Source organism: Spea bombifrons, chromosome 9, assembly GCF_027358695.1.
Source record: "Spea bombifrons isolate aSpeBom1 chromosome 9, aSpeBom1.2.pri, whole genome shotgun sequence".
Lineage (NCBI taxonomy): Eukaryota > Metazoa > Chordata > Amphibia > Anura > Pelobatidae > Spea > Spea bombifrons.
In genome coordinates this window covers 27271756-27294213 of record NC_071095.1, presented here as the reverse complement: position 1 = coordinate 27294213, position 22458 = coordinate 27271756, and the positions used below count along the sequence as shown (strand labels likewise).

At 42.4% G+C, this 22458-nt stretch overlaps 1 protein-coding gene and 1 long non-coding RNA gene across 3 annotated transcripts; one reads left to right on the top strand and one right to left on the bottom strand.

Moving 5' to 3' along the window:
* The first annotated feature begins 1471 nt into the window (after window positions 1-1471).
* Window positions 1472-16245, top strand: VANGL2 (VANGL planar cell polarity protein 2). The gene is made up of 8 exons (XM_053475031.1): window positions 1472-1601; window positions 5973-6245; window positions 6585-6705; window positions 8902-9506; window positions 10353-10489; window positions 11797-11932; window positions 12880-13111; window positions 14187-16245. Exons 2-8 carry the CDS (start codon window positions 6175-6177, stop codon window positions 14445-14447), a joined length of 1563 nt encoding a protein of 520 aa, XP_053331006.1. The 5' UTR covers window positions 1472-1601; window positions 5973-6174; the 3' UTR covers window positions 14448-16245.
* A 2925-nt stretch (window positions 16246-19170) lies between these two features.
* Window positions 19171-22452, bottom strand: LOC128504885 (uncharacterized). 2 transcript variants are annotated; one of them, XR_008355499.1, is made up of 3 exons: window positions 22392-22452; window positions 21149-22225; window positions 19171-19330 (listed from the first exon to the last, which is right to left on the bottom strand). It is a non-coding gene; the product is annotated as an uncharacterized LOC128504885 (long non-coding RNA). The 2 variants fall into 2 exon arrangements; XR_008355498.1 differs by having other exon boundaries at window positions 21149-22450.
* Between the last annotated feature and the right edge of the window lie 6 nt (window positions 22453-22458).

Genomic DNA, 22458 nt, shown 5'->3' with positions numbered 1-22458 from the left:
CCCCCCACAAAGGTTTTGTGCCATAGGCGCTCCCGAGCTGCCCACGCATTCTGCCCTTTAGGGCCGCGCTTGTCACTTCAGATAACGCTCTCTTGTCTACCCGACTTTGTTCTCTACAAGTCTGTTTACAATTAGCGCACAATGCGGAAAGTGATACATTGTTCCACGGTAAATTAAATTTACTTAACCCCTTTAAGTGCAGCCGGAGTCTTTAAACTAAAAAGATCTCGATTTTTTTTTTGTAAAACTATTTAATTTTTTTAAATTTATCTTGGGGTTTGAGGTTTTATACATTTTAATGTCTGTTGGCAAGAGCAGACTCTTCTCCCATCGTAATAGCGCCACTGAATCTGCTAGGACTCTAAAATGGAATGTAAGACAATATAATCAAGGAAAAAGAAAACTGGTGATTTAGGGGCGATACCATAAAGACAAGATCGGATTTTATTCAAAATGGTTTTAAAAAAAAGATAGTGGGAATGAACACTAAACGTAGCTACCTATTTCATGGCTTATTTGATAGAGCAGCAGCCATCACATAACCGCTCTGTTATCTCCTGATGTCACCGTGGGGTGAGTTGCCTGGTCTCCAAGGGCTGCTTTCTAATATCTAAAATATCTGTCTCCTTCCGCCGTCGGTCCCTAGTAATTGGTCTGCCTCTTGTTATCAATTCCCAGAATCGCGTGAGCCTGGAGCTCTGGGTAACGGCGGCCACTGGCTTTAAGAACCTACTGCAAAGATTTCCACGCCCTTCATGTTAAAGCGATTGTTAGATCCTAAACATAAAAAGCCTTTTGAGGCCAGAAATCTGGGGAATTTTTGGCCTGTTAGCCGCCACAGAACCTCTGCCAGACATGTTTCATGGACTACTTATAGAAAACGAAGCGGAATGTGCAGGCGCGATTGGAGAGAGTATTTTTATGGCTGTCGGTCGATACAGAGTGAGAGCTCCTGATGATGGATGACAGTGAGATGAGCTCATGAACTCCAGGGTGGAAGCGTGGGACTAGCGGGATAGGGTTTCCCAATGTCTGCTTGGATTTCCAGAGCCAGGAAGGAATTAATAACAATTAGATTTAAATGGAACCTTTCAGAACATACCCTGCATGCCCCGGATCTTTGCGACTCCATGAACGAGAAGCTTCGGAATTCAGTGCTAATCCGTGGGCATTGCCACAGACCGTTCCAATCCTTAAACTACCGTCCATACGCAACGTGTCTTGGTTTAATTTGTGGATAAGTAGGGATTTCGTTTTAATAGCTTTTTTTTTTTGTGCTAAATGTATTTGTGCCTCCTGAAGAGTGGATTTATCCACTGTGCAAAATGTGAGACTCGGTATCCCTGATACATCATCGGTCCTGGATAGTTGATGTCTTATGAGCTTTTAATATAAAAAAGGCTCTTGTAACACTGCATGAAATATATTTGTTTGTTGTCTGTTGTAGGATCTTGTTTTTGGGGTCCTAGAAGAGCCTTGATGGTGGGTCAGCCAGGACCAGCAACTTTTCCAGATTGAAGCAAAGATCCAACTCAACATGTACAGTGGTTCCTAGGACCAACCCGACCCACCAGCATCCACCTCCCTGCGCTCCTGTTACGGTGAGATGTAGATTGATATTATAACGGGGTGGGGGGGGTTGTTTGGTTCTCCAGTTTCATAATAGAATAAGCCATACATTCATTCTTTGGAGGTCATTTTTCTGATTGTCTTCAACCCAACTGCTAACATCTATCTTCTAGAACATGGCTGTAATTTAGTTCTTAGGTCTTGCTTTTGTTCTTGACTTTGAGAAACCTCCTTGAAATAGAGCGCTTGGGAGAAATGGGTAGAGCAACGAGCAACACAATACAACTATTTGTAAGCTTGATGTCAAATTGAGGTCCCCCTCCCCCGTATCCAATCCCTGAAATGTGTGTTCATGTTCCGGACTCACTGACATTAAAAGAAAAAAGTGCCAGAACCGAAACCATCTTTTGTTCGCGTGTTCCGTGAGTAATAGTTTTATATAAACCGTGGAATGCGCCGTTATGGCAAACAGTGACGGCCGTTTTAAATTCCTTGACAAAAGGTTCTAATTTTAGAATGTTTGCCAAAGGGAGGGGGCCCAGGCAAAAAAATAAGATTCTAAATTCCAATAAGGAAGTCCTAGCAGTTCTGGAAAGTCTTCTTAATTTTTACCACATGCGAGGAAGTCTGACTTGTGTTGGGTCGACGGGCCTTTAGCAGTGACAGCTTCGTGTCGGACTAGTTTCGAATCCCTTGGCCTTCCTGCGGACTTTGAACTATTAAAGATAGAACTGGTTTGGCAAGTTCTTTCAGATCTCCTTAATGTGTCGCTTGTTTCACTTGTGTATTATTATGGCATTAAGTCACGTGCACCAGATCTGTATTTTTAACCCCTTATGTGACTTTAGCTAGTGTACAGACAGAAGTATATTCTACGTGGACGGAATGAGAGCCATCTGGTTGGGGAACTGGATTTGTATCTCGGTTGAATATTTTTCCTGGGAATATTGTAGAGGTCGTGGTTTCTGGGATTTCCTGGTCAATGACTTCATTGACTTCAGGCTGCTTCAGTTATTATAAGGGTGAGGATGGCTTCCTGCAGATTTCTTTAATTGCAGACGCTTGTGATGACTTGGCCATCAAACCCAGTACTTGAAATCTCTTCTGGTTTTAGGCAGCCTGTAACGTGTCTCTCTGGACGAAGGCTGGATTTCTCTCCAGGCGTATCTTTGAAGGCCGCCTTTAAGTACACAGGAGGACTCGGAGATGCTCTGTGTGCTATAATGCCACTCATTATCCTCCATTTCTATGCCCCGCATGCACCAGCCAGGGTTTGGAACAAGGCATAGGTGGGAGAGTGGAGTAAGGCAAAGCACCTGCAATGCCCCTGAGGTTATTTGACATGTTAGTCTGGTCCTTCCTAAGTCATGGTTCACTGGTTTAGTGGTCGTCCTCCTTTCATACATCCCAACATTTTGAACATTGAAAAGGGGGGCACTTGTTGAAAGAGGTGTCTCTGGGACAGGGCTTTAACCAGACTTGTGAATGTAATTGAGCGGGGCATTTAGAAGAATGAGTTTTATTCACAGATTAATTTATAAATTCATTTTCTGCTGTTTCTATACACATTATCGGGGCTTTTATGGCTGTTGAGCCCAGTGATACCCTCACATCCAGCAAACATTCTGAGCTCTTAGAAAAGAGGGCCATCGGGGGAGGAAAGACAGAGAACGCGTGGTAGGTTTATTTCATGTGCAGTCCTACTGTGGTAGATATTGAAAGATTCTGTCTGATATTGCTAGAGCACAGTATTAGTAGTATTCGAATTTAGTATTATCTATATACAAACTTCTAAAAAAAGGCATTCTAAACACCAAGGATAGGAAAGTTCTATAGATGGTCATTTAATAAAAAAGAAAGCATCCTTGCAAGTTTTGAATATTCTGTGAGGGTTCAGTAAGGCTTTCCTTTTCAGGGTTCCTTAGAACAAGAGGTAACATGACTTCTAAAGAGAAGAATCCATTCCATTCCTAGATTCATTACCGCCCTTTTATCACTTTTTTTTTTTTTTTTTTTTTTTTTTTTTAATTGCGTAAAGAAATTTACTGAAATATATATAAATCTTCCTCCAAATGCTCATTAAAACGGAGGCACACAATGTGGATTGCCGGGGTGTAGCTAACCCAGGTTGGTTTAAAGTTTTATTTCCCGAGGCATTTTTGTATTCCGGCTCCCTGGAGAAATCTGATCCCCCCTCTTTTGAACAAAAGAAGGGTTACAAAGTTTCCCCCCCTCTGCGTCTCCTTTTCTCTTCTGTCTTCAGTCTCCGTTCACCCTCCGCCCAGATTCGCCTGCCATGCAGTAGCATGGGAGAATGCTTCTAGGCCCGACAGCCATTTCCTTGGCAACGAGGGGGAGGGTAGAAGGAGGGACATTGAGAATAGACCTTTGGGTTGCCATGGTTATTGATGCAAAAAGAGAAAAAAAAAATTTGGGACAAAAGATTTCCCCTGCTATTGCATTCTGACCCCTTTCTTCATCAACCCCTTTAAACCACTCATAGGACAGATGCACCATTGGCTTTTCTTTTTTAAATGGCCTTTGGATGTGTTCCCTTGGTAACCTTGCTTCAACTTGTTGCCTGGGCACCCCCATTACTTCTCCATGCGCATAAAGAAACGTTTCACCAAGGAGGTAATACCAAGAATTCTAATTTGGCTCATCTTACCCCCTGGAACGAAACATACCTCTTCTGACAGACCAGGAGAGCTTTTTTCATTAAGATGGTTTCAAAGAACCTCATCCAAAACATTAGATTAGCAATGGTCTGCCTCCAAAATGTTCGAAAACATTTCACAAATAGGAGGAACGGTGTTTTGATTTTAAGGGAAGTCTACGTCGACCTCTTGGACAAGTGTTCACTGCTTTCGTAGATGTGACAATTCTTGCGCTGGTCTTTGGTGATCATGTGACCCATTTTCTGTAAGCGAGCAGAAGACATGGACAATCTCTCTCTCATTACAACACTGAGCTGATGCTTTATGGCAATGCTAATGAAGTCCCTTCCTCCATAGACTTTCATTAGTCAGTGTCCAGCTAGGTGATTAAAACTGAGAAATCCTTTTCTTTCCCACAGGCAGTATGATAAGGAGTCGGGTTGTTTAGTAGATTGAGGCTCAGATAACAGAGCGAGAACTCATACAAACGGCTAATATGCAGCTGTATAATATCTGAACGCAAGAATTGTGTTTACAATACACTTTTTATATATCACACTAGAGGTAAAACAAGTTGGGCGCTCACTTGAAAGTATTTTTGTAGGTTTAAAGCGTTGCTCATGAAAGTCACGTCAAAAAATGGTTTGAAAGAACGTTGTGGGTGCGTTGTGCTTCCTATCTGTAATAATGTCGAGCGCTTGCTGTTCATGGACAGTATCATTGGAAAAATCCTGGTAGTAGACAATGACAAACTGTTATAGGAGTATGGGTGGGGTGAGACAGGAAGAGGTTCCACTATTAAATCGTCCCCCCTCCATTAACATGAATCTAGTTTGTTAAAGTCCCATAATCTTTTGGTAATTTATGGTACCACGAGGCATTAAACCTCACATCTCCTCTGTAAAGGATCCTTACCGGTTCTAACAATTCCAGAACAGTAGCTGAAATAAGAAATATTATTTATCATTCTATTTGTATCATAATTTTTCTGTGGACCAAGCAGGCAGTGAATGTCAACGCACTTTTTTTTTTTTTTTTTTTTTTTTTTTTTATAGTCCTATTGACCTCCCTGTTACATTTCCATTTATTTGATGTGTTAAGTAGCAGAGTAATCCATCATTGTCCCTTAAAAGTAAAAACTAATCCCGCACCCCCTTGTATTCTCTCTACTGAAAGTGCAAGGAAAGATGGACGAGAAGGGTAAACAATCCAGAAAGTGTTTGGCGGGAGGGAAACCTAAATAGAAAGTTGCCCCGAGGGTTGATTGGCAAACATGATAATGAGTTCTTGCTTGTTGAGCTGTGACATAAGCAGCGGGTTAAATGATTAAGTCAGACAGGCGGAAAAGTCTCCGCACTCCCTGGCCAACGCCGAAACTCTTCCTAAGTGTATTTTATCCTCGTTCCGGATCTTGTAAATGTTTTTATTAATAAGTCCGCTATTATTTAGGGGGCGATCTATTGACAAAAAAAGCTTTCTGATGAATTGACAAAGATATCCCACCACACAAGTATAGTTTACTTAAAACAAGATGAATTAAACATTACTAAATGTGATTTATGCTCAAGGCTGTTTAGTTTTCTCCTAATTACATTTTAAGAGACTTCCAACACTTTGTCACCAATTTTACATTTAAAAAAAAAATAATAAAAAAAATTTCTGTTCTACAATACTAGTTTTTACTGAAGTTTTATATTACGAATGCATGTGGAATTAATATATATTTTTTTTAATATGTATATCTAGGCTTCCTTTTTTTATATGAGAGGGATAGAGCCAGCCAATCAAAATAGAGTCCCTCAAGGTCAAAGTTGATTTTCTGAAGGTGCCTTTCGGCCTGAAGAAACCAGTGCTGAAAGAAGCGGCTGCTGTTTTGGCTTCGGTTCCTGGGTCGGGGAAACCCAAATCCGTCAACGTGGATCGCCACAAAGGCAGATATTCCGAAAACATGGACAACGAATCCCAATATTCCGGGTACTCCTATAAATCGGGCCATTCCAGGAGCTCACGAAAACACAGGTGAGAAAATCCCACCAAAGGACTAACGTTTGGTAAAAGGCATTTGTTTGAATGTTGAAATAACCCAACTTGTTAAGGTCCTAAGGCTTTGGACTTCGACCTAGTCCTAGTTAAGTTGAGGCGGTGGAATTTCCAAGGACAGGGAAGTGTTACCTGGGTTTGACATGCCTCGGGAGATAAATTATTGATAGGTGGCCCGTATTAAAGACCACTTTAAGTTTAGCCTTTCTAACAATAAAAATAATAAAAACCCTAAATGACACAGGCCGGGTGAGAAGTGATGTAAAAAAGTTTCTGCAATGTTTCTGACGCGTTTCATGGATTGTATGTATTCTGCAGAGACAGGAGAGACCGGCATCGCTCCAAAAGCCGCGAGGGTAGTCGTGCAGACAAGTCAGTAACTATACAAGCTCCCGGGGAACCGTTACTGGATAATGAGTCTACAAGAGGTGAAGAAAGGGTAAGCGTTTAGCTTTCTAAAAGTATTTAGAGTTCAGGGGAAATGCTTATATTGATGAGTTTAGATAAGCTAGTTACCTTTTATCTTTGGCAAACTAAGGTGAGGGGACACTCAGATGAAACACAATTGGACATCAACACTGTTGGAGGAGGTCTACTAATCACGATATATTGGATCGCAGCTTTTTGCACATTAAAGTGTATCGGTCAAACCTTTTGACTTCACCTAAATGTATTATGAGGGACTAAAATTTGTCACCGACCAATAGTTCTGATCCGCAGCTGTAAATCCGTTCAGCTGGGTAACATTTTGTATCTCATCTCACAATCTGCGTCCGGATACAATCCCCTTTGCCCCCTTTTAAAAAGCGTCCGTGCTTTTATACACACCTATCGTACCCAGTTACTGCTACAAGTATCTGTTTATCAGCAAGAGACTAGGAAACAAGCGCAGAATATAAGAAGACGAACAACTTTAAATCGATTAAACACAACATTTTAAGCAACTTATTCAACAACCTCTGTGCCTACTTTTTGCTCTGTCTTCTAGCAGAAGATGTGTTCTCTGCCCTGTCGGCCTCTAATTTCGGAGGCTGGAGGCCAATTAGGGATTGAGAGACGGTGTGAACTGCAATTTGTAATAGTGCTAATATTCCCCATACTAATCCCCCCCACACACACACATTTTATGGAACTTTGCACTTTTACAAGCCAACCAGGGGCATAACTACTGCTATGCCTTTTCAATAGAAGTGTTGTGCAAGATTGCAGACAGGGAGATGGTTCTGCAATGCACCCCAGACATTACCCGTGCCATCTTAATGCCTGCCAGGTCTTGCGGGTAATTATTTTCAAAGGGTGTCTGCAGAGGTAATTAACAAGAAAGCTTATTGATTCCTGCGCCGTTTATCGAGCTTCAGTCTGGAGCCTGGAAGCCGTCACTTTCTCAGTACAGCTTTAAACGAGTAGCTGGCCGAGTGTGTAGAGGACATGAGCCCTTGGACACAAGCCAAGGGAGAACACGCGTGCCGGCGTGGGCTCAGCTTTTAGCAAGTAGGGACAACTAGCATGGGCTTTTGATTGGTTCGCGGTGATGTCATTACTACCGAGCCATGCCAAGGACAAAACGGTGAATCTTCATTTTAAGTGCATGTTCTACGCTGTGACCCTTCTGCGCTGCGGATGAATGGAACGTGCTGAGCGCTTCTGCTTGATGATGCCCCCTGCTAGTCTACACACAACATCTGTCTAGAATACGTCAAATACATCTAGCCATTTTAACGTCGTAACGTCTCTTTATTGGGTCTTGGTAAACTGCGGGCGGCCTCCCACTTTATGTGTATATGTACATAGTTTTCAATCTAAATGGTTCACAATGTGTATATATGTATAAATGGTTCACAGAATTCTGCATTCACTTATAGGCAATGGTTAGGAAGAATTTAAACACAAGGTACAAATTTGACACAAAAGTAATATAAACACGAGGAAGCATGCCTGGCAACATATATTACACATGTTAATAGCAGATTCATTAGTGTTGGCATCAAAAGAACCAGTTGGGCCTTTGCCCCTAAGGGACCTCTGTTACCACCATACTCCCCCCCCCCCACGCGCATTTCACTTCTATACATTGCATTTAAATGTAAATTCAAACCGGATAACAGCACAACTCGCGAGTGGATTACAGCAGATCAAGTGTTAATTACCTTTACGTAGGCCTCTGAAAACTTCTTTCTACCTTCTCATGATTTTCATCTTCTGATAGGAAGATCTGGGGGGAAAAAAAAGAGGATCCTTGTAAAATGTGTGTGCGAGGCCTTTTATTATAAAATATAATATATATTCTCATTTATAATGACAAAGGTTACAGGATTTAGACAGTCCTACAACATTTCACACACTAGTTTTAGGTAATTAAATAATCCCTGCCCTTATTTAATTGGTTATGCATTACTAGTAAAAACGTGGTATTTCTCTAAGCATGTGAAACGGACCAGTCCCCAAAATGGTGCTTGGTCAGCATCTGTATAAAGCCAACGGGCAACTGTATGGCGCTAGGAGTAGTTGATGCAGAAGCATAGATCAAGAGTGACCTCTACACCATGAAAACATAGACTAATCCTCATTGTTAAACAGAATCATTAATATTAAGGGGCGTTTTTTTAATTTTTATTATGTTTTTTTGGGTTTCCAGGACGATAACTGGGGAGAAACTACCACTGTTGTCACCGGTACATCCGAGCACAGCATCTCCCACGATGATATCACACGTATTACAAAGGACATGGAGGACAGTGCCAAGTTGGACTGCTCACGGCATCTCGGGGTTGTCATCGGTGGAGCTTTGGCTCTCCTCTCCTTCCTGACACCCATTGCCTTTATGTTGCTGCCTCAGATAATGTGGCCGGACCTCGAAGCTTGTGGGACGGCCTGCGAGGGTCTCTTCATCTCCGTGGCCTTCAAACTTCTCATCCTTCTACTGGGAAGCTGGGCTCTCTTCTTCCGTCGCCCTAAAGCCTTCTTCCCGAGGGTGTTCGTCTTCCGAGCCCTGCTGATGGTGCTGATATTTTTGCTCATCGTATCTTACTGGCTTTTTTACGGAGTCCGCATTCTGCACACCAGGGAACGGAATTACCAGGGGATCGTACAGTACGCCGTCTCGCTGGTGGACGCCCTGCTTTTTGTCCACTACTTGGCTGTGGTGCTTCTGGAGCTAAGGCAGCTCCAGCCTCAATTTACCATCAAGGTAGTGAGGTCAACCGATGGGGCCAGCAGATTCTACAACATCGGCCACCTAAGGTAAGCGAAGCAGATAGCGGTTTTACCCCAACGTATCCTCTTAAAATGCCGAAAATGAACAGTGGATGGTAAGAGCTGGGAGAACCAGAAGAGCCACCAGCCATATAACTATAACTGCTGATCTGTATTAAAATCATGTAATGGTCCATCAGGCTTTTTGTGAGTAAGTTACGTTTCACTGGGCCTTGTAGTTTTGAGAATTGGACTCTAGAAGTAACAATACCGCTACACTACTATAAAAAGAGTGAAAGCTTTAGAGACAATAACGTGGGCGTCTGTAGGATAGTTGTCTTCATTTCACCAATGACACAATGCATCAGGAAAGGCTGGCCCTGCATGGTAGAATTGGCGGTGGCTTTAAAGTAACCCTCCTGGCCTTGAACCTGTTTTATATGTGAAATAATCTCACTGAAATGTCTAAAATTTAGAATGGGTTCTGATGAATGCTTTTAGATTTTTAATCTAATCTGCACTATAATAAAACAGCCTTCCTTGCTGGTCTCTGACACGGGGTGCTACTTGTCCATGGCTGAATTTGGTGGCCAAGAAGGCTCTAAGGCAAGGTTTTTAGGATGGTTCAATGTTCATTAATAGTAAGAAATGGTGTTATTATCCGCTAACAATAGGAAAAAAATCTGTAAAGGTGGCCTTTTATCCATGTGACCTTGAAGTAAAATTGGACATCTGCAAATCCACCCAGTCTTTGTTGTCATAGCTTTAATCCCCATTTTATTTTTTGTTTGCTTTCCTCTTGTTGATATCCTTGTGTCACCTGCTGTTTCTTCCCTCTGGCCACAAATGTATATTCCGTATACCTTGTCCTACCCTGTCTGTTTTCCCTCACAGTATCCAGCGAGTTGCCGTATGGATTTTGGAAAACTATTATCACGACTTCCCTGTCTACAACCCTGCTCTCCTGAACCTGCCAAAATCCATCCTGTCCAAGAAAATGTCTGGCTTCAAGGTCTACTCCCTTGGCGAGGGTGAGGTCCCGCTCTTCTGCCCGCTCTTCTGCCCGGTCCCGCGTTTCCTCTGTCCCTTCACTCCCTGTGTATAAAGCGCACCCTGTCCGGCTGCCTGTAAACATTGTCATAGTCGCATCAATGGGCTACTTGTCCTAGTAGCACAAGTGCAGAAGGGACGTGATGTAGGATTCCTTATCAGCCCTTTAATAAAGTAGAACTTCTACTATAGGTGGCCATTTCCACCACTCTATAGCAATATTTATTGTGATCATGCAGTGCAAATCCATCAGTAAGCGGCTATGTCCATCTGACTCAAAGAATTGTCTACGTGTTGGTAAAACTATAAAATGTATTCCTTCTGATTACACAAAAGAGAACTGCTGGGGTAAACATAAAAAAAGTAACGAAGCCACCTCTGAAATCTACCTGCCCCTTTAGGGCAATGTGAACAGAATACAAAAACATGAATAGCTGAGACTTCAAAGCTCTGCTGAGACTTGAACCAGGACCTCCTTAGGATACTCCCGACTTGAAAAGACGCACAAGAAGCTGCAGGCTGCCTTTAAATGAATTTATTAACTCCTTCACTACTAAATCCTGGCAGAATCAAACCTGGCATTCGGGTTTATAACTTGGAAGCCTTTACCACTAATAGTTAAGCAGGACCTATACTGTATCTAATTTAGCACAATTCTTAACTGCAGTTTTTTACACCAAAGCAGTATAGGGTGTTCATATACTTAATATCATACAATATATTTACTATATGATCGTATAACACTAATATACGATCATATAACACTATATTTATAAAATATATCACTGCTTATTAATATAACACAACGCTATTTAATATAATATCATATAACACTACTTACAATATAATACAATATAACAATGATATTTAATATAATTAATATATCATAAGGCTATATTTAATATAACCTCATAACGCTATATTTAAAATAACCTCATAACGTTATATTTCATAAAACATAGTTATATTATAACCCAACGTAACACTGTTATATAAATTAGATATGTTAAATTGTATTAATATAACAATGTATTTTATATTTGTACCAAGGGCGCAGCCTTAACTTCTCTGGGCATCCCTTGAATGGAATAATGTCTGTCTGTCTTAACGCTGGGGATAATCGATGTTTGTAGTGGGCGGCCGGATGCTCTGACTTCACTTCATTAAACTCCTGCCCCTGCATTCATTAACCTCTCCGCTGGGCAGCTTGGTTTGTTCTAATGCATTAATACGATTAATAGAATCAAATAGAACTATCCATATCTTAATATTCATATCTTGCTTTTAGAAAACTCCACAAATAACTCGACGGGGCAGTCCCGGGCAGTGATAGCGGCAGCCGCCCGCAGGAGGGATAACAGCCACAATGAGTACTACTACGAAGAAGCAGAGCACGAGCGCAGGGTGCGGAAACGCAAAGCCAGGTACGTGAACAGCGCATGGGGGGTCCTGAGATTTCTACAACAATGGGTGTATGGCTCCTAAATCTAAGACGAGACCACAAGCACCAGACAGACTGGATGGGCCAAATGGGTCTTATCTGCCTTATTACATTTACCATTCCTGCCGAGTGTCGCTATTTAGTTCAGTCAGTCCCTTTCTGCACCCCAAACCCCTATTCCTCTGCCCTCCCCTGGCACCCCTATTTTCGAAGTCTGAGAAACTGGATCAGAGAACACCTTTGTAATGCGGGTACCTGCCGTTTACTTGGCAAGAAGACTGCCGTCTTCCATGAAAAATAATCCTTCCCCTGATAGATAATTGCCCTTCTACGTCTGGCCTCTTTTTCTCTGTAATGAAGACTCTCTCGTTTATATTTGGCATTCTTCAGGATGCCCGTATTTGTCTCCAGGGCAAACTGTCAACAGGTGCCTATCAGGGGTAATCTGACCGTGGCAGTTTCACTCGCTCCTAGTGCAGGTAGACGGGGCAAAAACGCAGTCTGATTAAAACACATTAAATAGTTGGAAAAAAGCTATTAGTGATGATCTAATAAGTTTTGTGTTTGATACTGAAGGGTTTTGCCAGTTTGTTTTTGTATCCCTTAATCATTTAATGCCATCATTAATCTAATCTTCAATATACGCAGCCTTGTGTGATGTCATGAAAATGTGTGTCCGCTAAAAAGTGGTGACATCATTGGCAGATTAAAATCGAGGATCTTTTTGGAGTTTAGCTGATATGTAGGATTTATTTTGGAATTAAATAGCTGGATTCAGAAGGAATATTTCTCTCCCTGCCACCGGATTGGCTGAAACTTGCAGGGTCTCTAGTTCTTGGCTTTGAAGAATAGGCGCATTGATGTTAAATGTGAAATCCATCTTCCAAGGATGTCTCCTGACTGAATGTCTGATCTCCACCCCTAATGCAGGCTGGTGGTAGCCGTGGAGGAAGCGTTCACTCATATCAAGCGGCTGCAGGAGGAGGACCAGAAGAACCCACGAGAGATTATGGACCCGAGAGAAGCGGCTCAGGCCATCTTTGCGTCCATGGCGAGGGCCATGCAGAAGTACCTGCGCACCACGAAGCAGCAGCCGTACCACACCATGGAGAGCATTCTACAACACCTCGAGTTCTGCATCACCCATGACATGACGCCCAAGGTTAGTTCTGAAGGCCTTTTCCTCCCCTTTCCACAATATTTAATTTATTTTAAAAATGAATTTATCATGGTGGTTTGGAATAGGGTCGTGCAAGCGGAGTCCTCGGTGACCCGGATGGATCTGATCATGGTTTCCTAGTGGTCATCGAATGTCAGGTTTTGATACTTTACTGGAAGGTTGCTGTATAAGTGATACTGCCCCCTGCTCTCTTACAACGGGGGCGTCAAACCATGAGCTATGTGTATATTGTGGCATATTACTGGAACTGAAAGACCATTAAATAGAATAAATGTGATGTTCTAGAACGGTTGCTGAACAGAGTTGATGTACAATGTAACAGCAGCAGTTTCCATACTCTAAAAATGGCAACTTAACACCTTCTTCTGTGAATTTGAAACCACTCATATTTCCTTTTCTGGTTAAGCGCCGGTTTAATGAGTAGCTCAGACCACAATCTTTGGGTATTTTTTTTTTATAGTAGTGACCTTTTAAAATTTTTGTTCATTGCACTATATTATGAAGTTTATTACTTTAGATGGCGGTTGTAATCCAACACCAATTCTTTTATTGAGAGAATGTTGTCGCCCCCTAGTGGTGCTTTGTTGGAAGTTCCGGGATTCTAATGAGGGCATCCACAGCCTTCGCCGGAGCCCCGGATTATGCAGTAGGCATGCCTGGCTTATGAAATATTGATGGATCTCATGCATTTTTTAACAATGGTCTCAATGCAGTCTTTGTCTTGTGTGGAGCAGATGTGTCTATCGCACCCCGAAGCCTTTAATGAAAGAACAGAGACTGTTACATTTGGAAAAGATAAGAGCTTATAGACGTTTATCGAGAGTTACAGAAGAAATGGTAATGGGGGGATTTTAATTTTCGTTTTTAGCGTTGAAATGCAATTTAAGATGCATGGGACCACGCAGCTTGACGACCTCAGAGAAAGGATAGGAGCTTACTAGTTTACTGTAGATGCAGTTACAGCTGCAAACAGTCCTGATTTCCCGTTCATATTCTACTGGTATGCCTTTGAAGATTTTGCCGCCAGTATTAACTATTTCTACTTTTACTCCAACAGGCTTTTCTCGAGCGATACTTAGGACCCGGGCCAACCATCCAGTATCACAAGGACCGCTGGCTAGCCAAGCAGTGGACGTTGGTGAGCGAGGAACCAGTAACCAATGGTCTAAAAGACGGTGTTGTGTTTGTCTTAAAGCGTCACGACTTCAGCCTGGTGGTCAGCACCAAGAAGATACCTTTCTTTAAGATCTCGGAGGAATTTGTCGACCCCAAATCACACAAGTTTGTAATGAGGCTTCAGTCCGAGACCTCTGTTTGAAGTTCTGGACATTCGTACCGCTGGAGCGGAAATAAAAGGTGTTCTTTCACGCTGCAGACTGTAACACAACTTGGCACGTGTGGACATCGTTCCTTCCTTGCTATCTGCTGTTGGACTTTGGGGAAACCTCCACATGTATCCTTGTTCGTGCGCCATTCCAAGATCACAACCTTTTCTGTTTTTTTCCATCGACCCCTCACTCCTTGCTGCCAGGTAGAAGTGTGCACAGAAAAATGTAGTGCAATCTTCCAGATTTAGGAACCATTCTGGAGGGATCCCTGGCAAGAAAGACTTCCTTTTGTCGACCACATCTGCAATAATTTTTCTCCTACTTGCATCAGCCAAGATAATATCATTAAGCTGGTGTTTGCACCAACTCTTATAGACCTTCTTGACTCCCAACCAAGACTAAAGGATAACACATTTTTGGTGCCAAAAACCAAGGGCTATCGGAACGTTCTTTGTATTTGAAATCTCCTTCAACCGTCATGGTGCTGGACTTGGAAGGTCCTCTCCCTGCCTTGGACATTCCCTAATGATCCCGTTCGGCGGCATGTTGATGGACCTGTAGACAGATGCGGCTAATTCCATGGGATGTACAGATGTGACAGACAGAGAGAACAAGGATAGGGGGAGTTTTTGTATTTCCAGACATTCTGCTCTATAACCACTAACTTGTGGCCCTATCTAAAGGATTATCCCCTCTTTGTGAAGAAACATCTGGTTTTTCGGTGTATATTTGGACAATGCCTTTACAGTTTTTTTTTTTATTATTTTTAGTATAAAGATCCTTCCTCGCCATCTTGGATTGGTTTTCATTACTTTTTTATACCAGAGATGGACCTTGTCTTGTGAATGTAGTCCAAGGTTGCGACGGTTCGGATTTGCATTCCAATGCAACCATTTCATTTTCTTCATTTGGTTTATAATCGGGACGCTGCATTCCAATCCATTGTCTCACCACAATGTTTTGTTTTTTTTTGTAACTTAAAACAATGCACTAACAACGTGTCCTCTGGTTTACAGTCTATGAACTGCAGGTCTGTGATTCAATACATTGTTTTTTTTTATAAATGACATTAGGAATTTTTTTCCCACTAACTTCTAATAGCTGTGGTGTGAAAGACATTCAAATGGGATTGCTTGTTTTTGTTTAAACGGGGAATTTAAACCCTTCCATATAAATATGGTTTATTTTAAGATTGTATTAAAAATACCCCTTAGCTTATTTATGTTTTAAGAGAATGTATCCCCTCAGTTGATTTCGTCCCTTTTGTATACTGGTGGGCCAGGGTCAGAGATGCCCAGCTTCACATACTGGGTGGGCCAAGCTAGCGGCACGTCACTTTGGCCCCAGCTCACCAGTAACCCATGGTACTGAGATGCCCGTCTTGGTCCCATCTGATACTGGTGGGCAGCGGCCAGAAGGCGCCTCATTGCCTACCATTGGATACTGGTATTTATACTGGTGTACTGCCTGCCAGCATTCACACTACTGGGCAGAACCAGAAATACCCCATCATTTAGGCTTTCGCTCAAGGCAGAGTACTGCTGTGTCACCGGTGGGTAAAATATTACCAGCAAAAAGTAGCCCGAACTATATAATGGGTTTGTAAATAAACTAGATTTATATGGCGCGGGTTCGTTTTTCACTTGAAAATGCCCACACCTTTCTGTATGGCTCTGTTTTGTTTTATTTCTACTTTGTACTGATCTCGCTTTCAGTACTAAGATGATTTGTGACATTTTTAGGCTCCCACTACTGAAAGATTTAAAGAATAAAAAGGTTTTTTTTTTTACATCATTTCTTAACTTGTCACTTCACTCGCACAAGGGGGAGTGGGATGTAGTGCCATGTCGTTAACCCTGTGAAGCTATGCAAAGATAGTGTCGACAGGCCCAGCTGGCAAAGGGACAACATATATTATGAAGGGCCGACCACAGTGAGCTACCTCTGCTTATTACCCACCATACAATATTTTATTGAAATGGGGAGATTATAGTTAAGACGCTTCCATTCTTTGTCCATTAGAAACAGGGCTTATAATTGAACAGAGCAGGGAGCATAACTTAGTACACTGCTTGCACGTGTGCAGTGTAACACATGATAAAAATCCATGAGTAGAAGCAGCCAATCACATGTACGGTATCTGGACATTGTTTTGAAAGCATAAATGTGATTGGCTGCTGCTATTCCTATTGATTGACAGCTACCCCCCAGCTGTCTACTAAATGCAGGAAGCATACTTCAGTATGCTTCTTGCACATGCTCAGTAGGAGTTAAATGACACAGGCGTTTAACTCCAATAACTATAGAGCGCCTGCTCAGATCTGCACGCAGTAAAATGTGCTGGAGTTCATGCAAACGTGACTCGGATATGCCGTAAACATGAAAATAGGGCTGCGGTTTTAGGTGAGACTTCTCTCTTCCTTATTTACTGTCGGACTTTTTTTGTGGGTCAGACGGGAGGTCAGACCAGTGAGCTACATAGGAAACACAACAAGCCACTGAAACAACACTTATGCGTGACCTCCTGTTAGTCATGATGCTGTCGGGCCATAATGTGGCTGCGCTGCTGAAGGTTTGTGTCATGACCGGCTGTAATGATAAGACTAATCTCCATGATCCACCGTTCTTTTCAGCAGAGCATTGCACCCATCTACGGGGGGGTCCCTCTCTTGCTTTGTCTTCCCGTATATCAGGTTTAATCTTTAGTCAAACTTCCAAAGGAAGGCAGAACATTGAAGCAGCCACCCCAACCTGTGTCAGTAACCCCTCTGGACGGGGTGCACTACCTCACCAGTGTCCAGTGCTGGAAACATCGCAAGTGATTGTTACACCCGCGGAATCCACCAACGGCATAGCAGGGGCTTTCACAAAAGCTTCCGGCAATCCTTCATGCAGCAGTTCCAAAAAAAAAAAAAAAAAAACTGATGCAAGCCTCCGCCTTACAGAAATCCACAAATCCAGCCCAAACTATTTAATTAGGGTACAACAAACGCTACTTCGACTGTAAGCTCTTAAGGACAGAAATTTCCTTTGCCGATGCATGCCCTTCTGTCAGTTAATGCTTTGTATGATCATTACATTTACTAGACGGGCAGTCTATATATAAATATATACACACATCACGCTGTATTAATTAAAGGGGAAAGGTGAAGCTTCCCCATCAGTGCGTTCCACACCATACAAAAGTCACAAGTAAGACAATAAACATATGACAGTGTGTGAAAAGCAATCATGTCATAACACAATCCCAGCTTTACGTTGCCGGTGTGGTGTACTAAACAACACGTGATATTTGGTGTTACTGGGCCACCCACCTAACAAGACCTGTCAGGACTGTCCTAGTAAAACTTGGGATTGTCGGCAGTCTATGTACATGCTAACTTTACATGCGGTTTCAGAATGACCCATAGGGCAGAAAGCCAAACCACGTCACATGGAATAAATTCAGCCCTCTGCTGTGATGTGGCGGTTGGGACAGACCCTGCGCTTTATCTCAAAGGATTTGCAATCGTTACCCGCTAGCCCTACACTGAAATGGCATTTACCCCCTCACAAATACCCCAGGGCAAGATGTCACCCCTACCTTCTGGGGTCCTCTTTCTTCCCTCCGGTCTTTGCCTGCCTTTGTGCTGAATTCACCTTAATTACACCCAACTTTATCCAAACGCACGACTGACAATCTACACAGACTGGAAATGGCAGACCAGTGACCAATCAGCAAGCAGGGACCATTTCCCGCCTTTTTTCAGGAAAAGTTTAAGTGAACATCCCAGGCTTTCCTAACAGTATAAACAAACTACTACTAATAATACTAATAGTAATAATACTTCTACTAATAACACAATAACACTACTACTAGGAATACTAATACGACTACTACTAATAACATTAATAGTAATAATAGTACTAATAATAACACAATAATAATGTGTCTACACATGGAGCCCCAGCTCACCCCAGGCCCTGTGTCTGCTCATTAGAGCAATCCATTGGTTGCTATGGTGATACCACCACTGTTAAAAATATATACTAGGTTTTCATCCACAACTTTGCATTGCATTAATAAGGCTGTGTGCCAAAACAAGCCTTGGGACTGCCACTCCCATGGCCCTCAACCACAGGGACACTCCATTTGTTTCAGGAAACGGGTGTGAACTGATGTATAATCAGGATAGGGTGCTGAGGTGAGTCTGTCCCTATTAGTGTGTGTGTATATGTATATATATATATATACACACACTGATAAATAGGGATAATAGTATAGTATATTATATAGTATACATTATATCGTGTATGTATATATATTATATAGTATAGTATATATTATATTGTGTGTGTATATATATATATATGTATAGTATATATTGTGTGTGTATATATACGGTATATATGTATAGTATATATTGTGTGTATATACCGGTATAATATATAGTGTGTATATATACATACATACTCGTTATATCAGTCATCTGACTTTTTTTGGCGGTCATGTTTCATACAAAAACTGAAACTCGATGCAGCCTAACGCCCATCACTAAGACCGTTGGAGATCACGTGGAGAGGAAGTGTGCAGACCACATGTGTGCAGCTGCCCGGCATCGCTTGCTAAAAAACTATAAAGGTATCTGGATTGTGCGGAATAATAATAATAATACGTTTGACGCGGGGTCTGGTGACAGCAATAAATAACAACAAAAACCAGCACATAAAAAACACAATTGTACAGGTTTATTGTGAGTGTTTCACATTTTAGCACATACTGTAAGCAGCGGCTGATAAAATGACGCACGTGTGGGCCCCGCCGCACACGCTTACACTTTTGCAGCCATAAAGTAAAGGACAGCATCTGTTCAGGCCTGACTGCAAGGATTTGCTGTCCTTAGGCTAGGTTTCCACATGGGTTTTTTTAGCTAAAAACGCCTATAAAAACGCCAATAGCGCCACCTGGCGTTTTTTTGTGAAAAACGCATGCAGCCAGATGTTAGCTGTAATTCAATAGGAAATCGCAAAATGCCATTTCCACTTGGCGTTTTTCTGTTTGGCGTTTTTTCAGTCCTCTTTGGCGTTTTTCTGCTTTTTTGGGCTCTGTGGCAGTTTTTCAAAACTGCAGCATGTTGACACTCGTTTTTTGCAAGAAATCTTGGCTTTTTTTCTCCAATAGAAGTCTATGGGAGAGAAAAAACGCCATGAAAAAGCCATGTGGGTTTATTGCCTTGGCGTTTTTTATGGCGTTTTTTCCACAGTTACAATGCAGAGGATGGACCCAGTATCTGTGTGTCCTACGAGAAATAGGCTGAAAACAAGCAGTTTCACACAAAACAAAGTCCTGGACTGGTTCATATTGAATTTTACACCATTTGGAACAAACATGCCATTACAAACAAACATACGCGACCGGATCCTGCGTGCCAAAAGCAACAGCAAACAATTTGCACCATCATTTGGGGCCAATCTTCCCAGAGGAGCAGACATTCGAAATAAAGCCTGCCTTACAAACCACAGAAAAGAGACAAAAGGGTCTACCAAGTAAATGACATCAGGAGAGGGCAGATACTTGCCATTTATCCTAATCCCTTTTAGCTGGGTGAAACTTCTAACTTGTAAAGGCTGGAAAAACTGCCTAAGGTCAAAAAAAGCAATTTCCACAGAAAGGCTAAAACGCCAGAAAAAACTGCAGAAAAAACGCCAAAACGCAGCTAAATGCAGTGGCAGTTTTCTTGGCAGTTTTCCTGGCGTTTTTCATCAAGAAAAAAACGCCGGACAAAAACCCAAGTGGAAACCTAGCCTTAGGCTTGGTTTCCATTGGGGTTTTTTTTGCTAAAAACGCCTATAAAAACGCCAATAGCGCCACCTGGTGTTTTTTTGTGAAAAACGCCTGCAGCCAGATGTTAGCTGTAATTCAATAGGAAATCGCAAAATGCCATTTCCACTTGGCGTTTTTCTGTTTGGCGTTTTTTCAGTCCTCTTTGGCGTTTTTCTGCTTTTTTGGGCTCTGTGGCAGTTTTTCAAAATCGCAGCATGTTGACACTCTGGCGTTTTTTGCAAGAAATCTTGGCTTTTTTTCTCCAATAGAAGTCTATGGGAGAGAAAAAACGCCATGAAAAAGCCATGTGGGTTTATTGCCTTGGCGTTTTTTATGGCGTTTTTTCCACAGTTACAATGCAGAGGATGGACCCAGTATCTGTGTGTCCTACGAGAAATAGGCTGAAAACAAACAGTTTCACACAAAACAAAGTCCTGGACTGGTTCATATTGAATTTTACACCATTTGGAACAAACATGCCATTACAAACAAACATACGCGACCGGATCCTGCGTGCCAAAAGCAACAGCAAACAATTTGCACCATCATTTGGGGCCAATCTTCCCAGAGGAGCAGACATTCGAAATAAAGCATGCCTTACAAACCACAGAAAAGAGACAAAAGGGTCTACCAAGTAAATGACATCAGGAGAGGGCAGATACTTGCCATTTATCCTAATCCCTTTTAGCTGGGTGAAACTTCTAACTTGTAAAGGCTGGAAAAACTGCCTAAGGTCAAAAAAAGCAATTTCCACAGAAAGGCTAAAACGCCAGAAAAAACTGCAGAAAAAACGCCAAAACGCAGGTAAATGCAGTGGCAGTTTTCTTGGCAGTTTTCCTGGCGTTTTTCATTAAGAAAAAAACGCCGGACAAAAACCCAAGTGGAAACCTAGCCTTAAGCTGTCGTCCTTCTCCTCCCCCCACCCTCCCTGAACCAATCAACAGCAATCAGCAACCTAACATAATGGGGAGGAATAAACATCTATGATCCCATGGCGTACACAGAAGGATGATTTCTAATATACAGCTACTGCTTATTTTAAGCAGTAAACACCATAACAGAGCAGCATTTCTCAGACACGACCACGGTAGCTGCCAGCACTCAATCGCACAAATAATAACGTAACGGCGGTGTGGCTGTGTGTGCCGTGCGTGCGGCTGAGAGTGCTCGCTGCGTCTGAGACATGCGAGACAGCGGCTGGAGAATATTATACACCCCGGCGGACACCAGAATGCTGTGAAATTATTTTCAAAGCAACGCAGTTTAAAGTTAAGCTCTTTATGTCTGTTAAGCTGCAAATGTCTCAGCGTCCCCCACGTTAGCCATCTTCCCTTTTATGTAACCACAGGAAGCTGCAAGCAACCAACACAGGAAATCCCTGCCTTCTGCATGACTCTTCACTCATACTTCACTTATAAGGCTACTGCCCGTCAAACGTTTGGGGTCACTTAGAAATGTCCTCGTTTTTGGAAGAAACGCAGACTTTGTACATTAAAATAACATGAAATGGATCAGAAATCCCGGGCAGACGGGGGTTATGTTGGAAACGGATGATTTTTATTGGAATCTCTTCATGGGCAGAAACGTCCCGTGACCCCTGAACCTTTGAGCGGTAGTAACATGTTAGGTTCAGCCAGTGGCACGAACACAAGACTTGCAGGTCCCACGAATGCAGGCGATCCCTGAGCCACCGGACGGTCAGTGGAGAAGGGGAGATATTTATGTCTTGTCCTGCTCTCTGCTGGTCCAAAAAACATAAAGAAAGGCTATGACATCACAACCTAGCTGGCTGAACCTCGCCATCCGCATAGACAGGTGGTCGACAGGAACAGAAAGATCCCGGCCAAAAAAGACACCTTCCTCCAAAACCCATCCCATCTGCAGGCTCCAACACTGTGAAGAACTTTCCATTCACTTGTCTACACCGGGACCGTAAGTCTGTCCCGCTCATCCTGTCCCGTGCATCTGGAAAGGAATAGGGCTCAAGGGCAACCTCCCAATGGATGTAACTGCACCTATATTAAGGAGCGCACTATAGTGACGTCACACTGATATGTGTATGAGTGACATAATAGTCCAGGTACAGACAGAGACGCGTCCCAAACCGGAGATGTAACGGTGATGTATTTACTTGTATATGGAAGACTCCGGCATACAGTCCGGTACGGTGTCCTACACTGAGCTCATGGATTCCTTCG

What these genes read in the sequence shown, in the direction of transcription:
- VANGL2 (XM_053475031.1), top strand. Translation starts at nt 6,175, where the DNA reads ATGGACAACGAATCCCAATATTCCGGGTACTCCTATAAATCGGGCCAT. An exon ending in TACAACATCGGCCACCTAAG is followed by an intron (nt 9,507 to 10,352) that starts GTAAGCGAAGCA and finishes TTTCCCTCACAG; the next exon opens with TATCCAGCGAGTTGCCGTAT. An exon ending in CCCATGACATGACGCCCAAG is followed by an intron (nt 13,112 to 14,186) that starts GTTAGTTCTGAA and finishes TTACTCCAACAG; the next exon opens with GCTTTTCTCGAGCGATACTT.